Raw genomic sequence first — 9,164 nt, 5'->3', positions numbered from 1 at the left:
TGGGAGTGATTATTTTTCTTCAGGGCCACTCAAGGATGAAGCCCAAGGAGGCAGAGATTGTTCCCCATTCACGGTGGTCACAATGGTGCACCCCCAGCACCAGAAAAATCCACTATGCATTTTTACTTTTTACTCTTTCCGTCTTTCACTCTCCCATTTCTTGCCACTCTCTTGGAAACTGATGCCATACAACTTAAAGAAGGGCTGAAGGAACAGATTTTAGAAGAGATGAATCCTGGTCAAAGGGACGGCACATTTTAGCCACAAGATGGACAGAATCAAGTCTGTCCAGATCTTCCTCAGAGACAACTATGCCAAGGGCAGAGGAGTTTAGAGGATGCAAGACAAGGAGACAAGGAGTGAAATCTCCCCTCAAGTCCAACAAAAAGCCCGGGGCCTTTATATTACACTGTTTAGAAACGTGAATTTGAACATCATATACAAAAAGGGTGTCATGGGCCAGCGAGAATTTGGAAAACTTTTTCCATCTGTTCCCAAACCTTGGCAAACAATTTTATTAAAAATTTCATTTTTCTTATTATTTCAATTATAATAAGAATTTTTTTGTTCCGTTACTCATTTAAAAAAAATTGACCTGTAAACCCGTCAACCTGGAGACCCATCAACCAAGGATGTTGGTTATGGAATAGTGAACCTCTGTTGGTTTATTTTGTTAAAGAAAATAGGCCACTAACTCCACAGCTCCCTCTTTTTTGTCATGGGTGCGATCTGTGAATAGCCAACGATGGAGGATTAAGGGGAGGTGGCCAAACTGTTTAAGTTTAGAGAAGGGGGTATTAGGGTGGAAGTGACCTCAACAAACATTGTCTCACATGGTCTCAGTGTTGAAACACAAAGCTTAACCAGGGCAGAAGCCTTTCTCCTCAGACTGAGCATATTGACGAGTCCTATTTGTTATTTGCATCCTATTTTAATATAGGTGGAGGAAACTGTGTGAAGAGTAAGAAAGGACAATTGTGTACTCTTACCCCCCCCCAAAAAAAAAAAAAATTTCTGCATGAATGAATCACACTGCAAAGAAGCTTATTGTCAATCATGAGGTCTCAGTCCAGCAGACCATTACACAAAATGTTAATTACCATCATCCATAAGTCCAGAGGTGATGCTGATGACGCCGGTGGTCATGCAAAAAAGTGACTTTTTAATTTAATTTAATGCTTAGAAAAGGTGTCTATTAATGATTCATGCAACCACATAACTATATTTTATTATGCCTGAAATATACAAAATATTTTGTGAGATATTTAGCTGGTAAGAGTACAACTATACATTTTGAAATCAGAAGACTATTTCAAACAACAGCCTTTGTTTATTTTTGTAAAATGTCACTCCCCTCTCATTCTCACCGCCTGACATTTATAATAAATTATATATAAAATTATTACTTTCAATAAAAAAAGTATGTTTCCTGTTTAAGTTGTAATTTGAATTGATTGGCATGTGTAGAATCTTTCAAGTAAAGTTCCTTATTTACTGGGAAAAAGAGGGTCCAACTTCCCTTTGTCGTCCATCAAACCAAATGAGGTGCTGGCCATCGAACTTCAGGGAACAGCTATACATCAGATGCCTCAGAACCAAAATGTTCTACTGTTAGGACAATTATAAAAAGTGAACATCAACGAACTGTTACAAACTTTACTAAAAGATGAGGTTTGTGTGGTAACCAAGCATCAATGCTGACAAATTACAAAAAAATCTGAAATATTGTCTCCAGGATCACCAAATAACCCCAATACTTCCAACAGGATATTTTTGGTTATTCTTGGTGACTAGAAGCATGAGCATTTTTCCACCAAGGGCCCCAGAAAACATTGTGATTTTTGCATCATGGACCACCAGGAACGTCAATAGTCTGAGACCTCATCACAATAAATCCAACTCAGGCTACTTGTGGGATCGTCCCAGACTCCTATAACCAAGAGGAGAAGGCCTCGGACCCTGGATCAGTGTCTAGAGAAGACTCTCTATTCTGCAGCCCTATAAAGTTATTTTGTTAAATTATTCCTTTTTGATGGTGGTGGTGCAGCTGAGGTGCCACTGAGCAAGTGACCGTCCCCGGGCGCATGTCATGGCTGCCCACTGCTCACCAAGGGAGATGGTTAAAAGCAGAGGAAACGTTTCGTCGTGTCACAGTGTGCTGTGCTGCAGTGTTTCACAATGACAAACACTTCACTTTCCAGTTAATTTTTCAAGGCAAAAAGAAGGCAAAAGAGTGAGTGGGTTTGTATTAGGGGGCCTATGTGAGGAAAGTATTTTATCTGCCTATGCATGTAAAGGATTTCGATTTGTTGGCGGTGCAAAAAGGGCTATCACTTTTGCTTTTAAAAAAATATTTAATTCATTGCATATCTAGTCCATTTGGAATATTAACAGTGTACAAATATATAAATAGGAGACACAGGCAGATATTTACAGAGCAATCAGAGCGCGGCGTGCAAGCTGAAGGCGTTGTGGTGGGGGTGGCCGAGGAAGTTGATGTAGTGGTGGTCCAAGTAGCCGCCGTGCTGCTGCGTGGGCCCGGACAGGGACACGGGCGGGTAGGCGATGGCGGGGCTGCGCGCCGAGCCGTGCCAGAAGTGTCCCGGGGGGCTGTGCTGGAACACGGACTCGGTGGGGCTGTGCGTGGGGCTCTGGTACTCCGGCGAGGAGCGCAGCGGGCTCAGGTAGTCCGGAGGCTCCTGCGGCCCGAACACGGGCTCGGTGACCGCGTGGGACTTGGACTGCAGGAAGGCCAGGATCCGGGCGTATTTGGTGTCTTTGGTCTCCATGCGCTCCACGGTGGTGAGGTAGTGGACCAGGTTCTTCATGCATTCGTGGTAGCCGTAGTGGAAGTAGTTGGCGAATTCGGCCAGGAGATCCCCTGTCAACAGCCACAGAACTTTGGGTTTTTAAAACGTACGTAGATCAGGATCCATTTTAATCATCTAAATGAACGCATGAAAACGCATCGTGAAACGCAGCAGTCGCGGAGAAATATGCATCACAAACGATCTACTTGTCCCCTGGCGGCGTGGTAACGCATTTACATTTACAGCATTTATCAGACGTCCTTATCCAGTAGTTACAGGGACAGTCCCCCCTGGAGACACTCAGGGTTAAGTGTCTTGCTCAGGGACACAATGGCCGGGTCTTCTGGTTCACTAGGCTACCACCACCCTCTCAATGCGATTTTGCAACCGGCAACCCTGCTCCGTGGGCGCCGTGGGCGCCGTGCGCGCGCCCGCCCGCTCACCTTTCTCCCGGCCGCGCGGGAACTCCGCGGAGTGGAGCGCTCGCAGGTACTGGACCGTCATCTCCAGGATCTCCGCCTTCTCCAGCTTCCCCGAGTTCTTCCGACGGGAGCAAAGAGGGAAAAACAAACTGCTTACCAGGTCACCCAAGTGGAATAAAATTACTCCACGCACACATGCCGCAGCAATGGGAACACGGCTGATAATATAATAGATATTATAACATATTCATATGACCAACGTTAAGAGAGGAGATCCCGTTACCTGCTTCGCCAGCGCCATGGGGACCGTCTTGCCCAGTTCGTTCAGGCACCGGTTGATGCGGTCCCGTCTCCGCTTCTCGATCACTTTATGCGACACCGGAGTCCTCTGCGGGGACATTCGAAAGATCACCGACAGGTCCCGACAAAGTTAACAACTGTCTAGGGTTCAAATTCCACGCCGGCGCCAACCTCGCCAAAACGCCGCCGCGCTCCGCGCACTTATAATATCTAAGTATATCAATATATAACATAACGTGTACAACCGGCGAATATAATCTGCTCAAAACGACGCGTCCATTCGTGAAACAGTCGGTTTAATTCAATCAAAGGGCTTCGTTCGTATCACGTAATAAAAAAAAAAAAAGCACAACGGGTCCAATTATTCGTTTGAATTATTTCGTCAATATTCCACATTTTGAAAGGAGACGTTCGGCGGTGATGGTGGGAGTAAAGGTAAAAAATTAATCGATAAATGATCGCGTTCCAAGTACATTCCAAGTACATTATTTAACCTTAAAAGTAGACCCATCTCCCGCGTCGGGGCTTGGAAAAGTTTTTTCCAGAGTGTATTTTCCGGCGTGCTTTTTCCAGAGAGTATTTCTCCGGTTCTAACGCTTCGTTGTGATATATTGCAGTGTACATTTTCCGCGCTTTGGTTAGCCGGTTTGGTGACGTGGAGCGCGCGTGGACGCGCACGAAACGCGCCGCGTGGCCCCGGCATCGAGATCTCGTGTAATATAAAAAAAAAAAAAAACAAGAGCCAACAGCCCACGCGTGTGAGGGAGGATGGAGAATATAGACGTTGAAGTCCCGTTTTACCTTGCGCTCCTTCATCTTGGACGCCATCCTGCACGGCTGACGGGTAAACGGGACCGGATCGGAGGGAAAGCCTGGCCCGCGCGCCTCGGTGGTCGTGGCCTGGACGGACTGAGGTGTCCTGCCCGCACCCCTGCCCCTTATAAAGCTATCACGCGCCGCCACTCGAGCATTCACGGCCATTAATTATTCCATAGGATTAAAAGCGCGGCTTCGGGCAAATGTGTGCATTTGGGATCCGTTGTTTTTTTTGGGGTTTTTTAAGGGGGGAGTAAAAACCTAAAGCGTTGCACTAGAAGGGGAAGGGGGGAGCAGACCTGCTTTGTTAATCCACGTGGCTGCTCAAAAGACGTGCGATTGCTTTGAGAATATTATTTGCATAGTAAGAACCCAGGCGGGAAACGTGAACTGAGGGTTGAGTTGCCCCTGATCCCCAGAGCGCGGTGCGCAATGGGAACAAAGACCCTCTCTCTCCCTCTCTCTCCCTCCGCCGTCTCCCGTTTCTCACACGACGGCCCGTTTACAAATCCCAGCAAGCCTTCTTAACCTTCCGTCCAGGCCCCGTCTGAGTTTTAAGGCCTGTCCAGTATCATTAGAGTAATTAAGTAAGCCTTTAATAGGCTGTTCCGCCGAGTTCGGGGGAGATCTTTTGGAGACGGAGTCCCCCCGTTTGTTCTCGGCGGTTCTCACACGACGTCCAGCTCTTGCGGCTTTTTGTTTTTCGTCCCCTAGACTCTCTTGTGCTTTTTTTTTTTTTGTTGTTGGTTTTTTTTGTTGGAGGGTTCGGCAGGTGTGGGACTGGAGGCTGGCACACGAGCCGCGCCTGCGTGCGTCCAAGCCGGAGGCTCCGGTCGTCCTGGGCACACGAGGGTTACCCACCACTGGATCCTCTTTGGAGAGGCTCAATTTGTATCCTATTATCCTATAAGAAAATGTCCATTGAGACGAATGAATAGTTTCATTGGCCTAAATTTTAATAATGCTCTGAAAGAAAGGGGGAAGAAATAAAGAAGAAATGCAGCTGTCCCTAACGCGCATTATTCTCCATCACCTGCGAGAGGGGGTAGCCCCAAAGACCCTCCTATTCATTTGCCTAATTTCGGTCAACTTAACAAACTTTGGGAGAAATTATTCTGGCATTGTTGTGTAGGGTGAAGCTTTCTGATCGAATTAACAGCACGTTTTGATCCGGTAAATGTCATTAGAAAGAAAGAAACAATCGCGTTTAGAGGGGTCTGGGTAATGCGCCAAGTGGAGACGCCAAAGCGCACAGCTCACAAAGGGAGCGCGTAAATACCACAGGGGACTTTTGTACCCTCACATTGCTCAAGATTTCCCCAACAAAGGGCATTATTTTATACTTGAATACATTTCGTACAACAATTGCCTGTTTTCTTCAAACATATTTTCACAGCAAGGTTAACAACAGGTTTATTGTGTCCGCTCCGTCTCACGCGTTTTCATGCGCCAAAACGCTTTGCTCGTCTGCTCCTTTCACTGGGAACGTTTTAATCTTTAAAGATTCGCCGTGTTTTAATAGAACAGATCGTGTGTTCGGCGTTGGGGCGACAGAAAAGAAATAAAGGATGTTGAGTTTTTTTGAAAAAGTCTCAGGACATCTAAAGAAATTGAGACTTTTTTTTTCTCCACCAGCCAGCGAGAGAAAAAAAAAGCAGCAGCGAAGTAGACAAAAGCATTAAATCCCATTAGTTTTTATTGTTGAATTTACCACAATTCTACATATATACGGTCTTTGAATGGGGGGGAAACTATAATGACTTTTTTTTTGAAAATATAAAGTTTGATAGTGTGACTAGAGGCTTGAGAATCGTGCAAAGTGGCGCTTGATGGGACGTTTAAAGAGGAAGCAGTGCGTCATATACATTTCTCTACAAGCTTCACCGTTTCCTGGCGATATATGAAAAAGAAAATGTTAGAAAGTCTGTATTGCTTCTTCGACTGACTGCAGCTGAACGCACAGAATATTTTATTTTGGATCATTTTGTGAGCGCGCAAAGGAATTACGAGATGGTGCCATATCTCCATATCCGTTATTGCAGACTGAGGCCAATAATACACATTTTCTACAGCAGGTCAGACAAAACATTACCACCAATCAAAATCAATAAAGTTGTGTATATGGCGATTTATTCATAGTTCATAACAAATGTAGTTAACATGTATCTATAATGTCAAGGAAAGTTTGTTTAACACTTCAAATGGCTTAAAGTTTTACCAATAAGTATACTGAAGAGCAAAAATTTCTTACAAAACGCAAATGAGTATAATTTATAAATATATTGTATTATATATATATTTTTTTATTATATATTTAGATATTTTGTGATTTACATTGCGAAATTAGGCAGAAAAACGAAACCCTTTAAAACCTTTTGATTAAAACTGTACAAAGTCAAGTTTAAAAAGAATACAGGGAGAAAAAGTATGCTTATTATATCGATATTTACCTAGCACGAGACAAAAACAATAATAATATAATATTATTATTTTAAAAATATTATTCTTGTTTTATTTTTATTATTATTATTGCAAGCACCATATACATGTATAATGTTTTTTGTGCTTGAATGTGAATTTTATTATCCCAGTAGCTTTAAATTGACGTAGTTTTATTGTGTCCCATGAAATGTACATGAATGAATGTACATGTTGTAAAATAGGAGCCTGTAATAGAGTGAGCAGATACCTGAAAGCTTGGATCCATCTGTAGGGAGTTATCCATGTGAAAGGGAATTAGAAAGGCCGGCCTCTTGTCATGCATGTCACCTTGATTACGCAAGTACAGTTCACCTTATTCCCTGGTCCAGAATAAACCCTTAACAGCCTCCTTCTCTATACACAAGGCCATTTTTTATCAGATCCAAAATGCCCACGCTCCTGCAGGGAAACTTGAATTCTTCACCTGAAGAATATTTATAGTAGTCTCAAGGGTCACATGGGTGGTGGTAACCTAGTGGGCAACACACTCACCTATGATCCAGAAGACCCAGGTTCAAACCCCACTTACTACCATTGTGTCCCTGAGCAAGACACTTAAGCCGGTCTGTCCCCAACACAATACGTTGGCTTCGGGCGCCACCGTGAGTCGGATCTCCGTGTTTCACGAGGTTCGTGGCGGCGTGGAAAATCTGATTCGCGGCTTTATCGGGGCTGGAGATGGCACACGACTGAAGCTTGCCCCTCGAATATTGACCAGAGAATCAGTTCAAATAGGAAACATTTACAAAATGTATATGATATATTATATTTATAGGCGAAATATAATTATTACGTTTGAAAGGTTTCAAACTCGAAACACGTCTTTTTTTCAAGTTTTATTGTGAGCGCGGTTCTGTATTTATGCGCCCGCGGTCTCGGCGGCGCCGCGCCAGCAGATGGCGCCACAGCGGCGCTTTATTACAATTAAAAGGCCGCGGATTATACATCATGGAACCCACGTTAAAATGCGCTTAAACGAGCTAATCATTTTCTCCAAAGCGGGATTTCCATCAATCTAATCTATCACTTTAATGAGTGCGGGTGGTAGTGGCCTAGTGGGTAACACACTCGCCTATGAACCAGAAGACCCAGGTTCGAATCCCACTTACTACCATTGTGTCCCTGAGCAAGACACTTTAAGTGTCTCCAGGGGGGGGACTGTCCCTGTAACTACTGATTGTAAGTCGCTCTGGATAAGTGCGCCTGGTAAATGCTGTAAATGTAAATGTAAGTATTACACACGAACGGACTGTGTGACAACGCGCCGTCTCATCACGACTAGACTAGTTTACCCTGGAAACGCCCCAGCGGCAGGAACGGCGACGCCGCCTCCCATTGGCCGGGTCCGCGGGAGGGAAGGCAGCGCAGCGGCCGCCACATCCATCCGAGGAGCGGAGCGGCGGCGGCGGACACGGTGCGTTCTGTTTCCCGTTCGCGACCCCTCTTTTGCGGGCTTTGTTGTTGTTGTTGTTGTGCTGCCCGAAAAACCGCGACGAGTGTTTTATTTATCGTTCATAATCGTCACACGGAGAGCTGGTGAATAAAAGTATCGCGCCGCCATCATTGTATGTAATAATGCTACTATGAATTATGGTTATAATAATAATAATAATTATTATTATAATCTGGGATCTGGCTCGGGTTGTTGGGGTGTCAGCGGGTGACTGTTGTTAGTTAATTAGCGAATGTCGTAACGAGCTGGGAGCGGCGACAAGACGCGCCATTGTCGCCGTGTGTCGTGGCATCCTTGCCGCACGTTTTCTGTCTCGGTTTGAATGGCCGCTGTTATTAAATCGCGGCCATTCGTACCGATTGCCGTCCTTTTCGCCTGTTGGGAAGAAAGCGACGTGTTTGGTGACAGGGGACCGCGACCCTCGCTGTTCTGGCATGTTAGAAAGTGCCCGAGTCTGACACCAGCGGCTGTGGGTGTTGTGTGTGGAGTAAAATCCTCCCAGCATGCTTGTTGTGGAACATTCTGGAATGTGGGGAATGCGGGGCAGCGTGGCCCCCTTATTTTCCACTTCACGTTTCCTCTCTCCCTGCTGGTTATCCTCTTCCTGCTCCTGGAGTTGTGCTGGTTCATCTGTTGCCCCCTGCGTCCCAACCCCAATATCAGTATCGAACCTGCATCTAACTAGGTAGCAGGCATTTACCAGACGCCCTTATCCAGAGCGACTTACAATCAGTAGTTACAGGGGACAGTCCCCCCCTGGTGACGCTCAGGGTTAAGTGTCTTGCTCAGGGACACAATGGTAGTAAGTGGGGTTTGAACCCGGGTCTTCTGGTTCACAGGCGAGTGTGTTACCCTCCAGGCTACTACCACCGTAGTACAGTT

The 9,164-nt window shown here is 45.4% G+C and overlaps 2 protein-coding genes across 2 annotated transcripts in view; one reads left to right on the top strand and one right to left on the bottom strand.

Moving 5' to 3' along the window:
* Window positions 1–2,441: 2,441 nt before the first annotated feature.
* helt (helt bHLH transcription factor) lies at window positions 2,442–4,427 on the bottom strand. Its single transcript, XM_028978206.1, has 4 exons — window positions 4,334–4,427; window positions 3,516–3,620; window positions 3,254–3,350; window positions 2,442–2,881 (listed from the first exon to the last, which is right to left on the bottom strand). The coding sequence occupies exons 1-4, from the start codon at window positions 4,358–4,360 to the stop codon at window positions 2,442–2,444; spliced, it is 669 nt and encodes a 222-aa protein (XP_028834039.1). The 5' UTR covers window positions 4,361–4,427.
* A 3,686-nt stretch (window positions 4,428–8,113) lies between these two features.
* Window positions 8,114–9,164, top strand: part of acsl1a (acyl-CoA synthetase long chain family member 1a) — an 18,573-nt gene continuing 17,522 nt past the window's right edge. The window contains exon 1 of the mRNA XM_028978504.1: window positions 8,114–8,243. The gene's annotated coding sequence lies outside the window, so the exon portion shown is untranslated. The remainder of the gene's footprint in view (window positions 8,244–9,164) is intronic.

The sequence above is a fragment of the Denticeps clupeoides genome, chromosome 4, assembly GCF_900700375.1.
Source record: "Denticeps clupeoides chromosome 4, fDenClu1.1, whole genome shotgun sequence".
Lineage (NCBI taxonomy): Eukaryota > Metazoa > Chordata > Actinopteri > Clupeiformes > Denticipitidae > Denticeps > Denticeps clupeoides.
The sequence above is the reverse complement of the archived record's forward strand: the minus strand, read 5'-3'. Positions and strand labels throughout refer to the sequence as shown.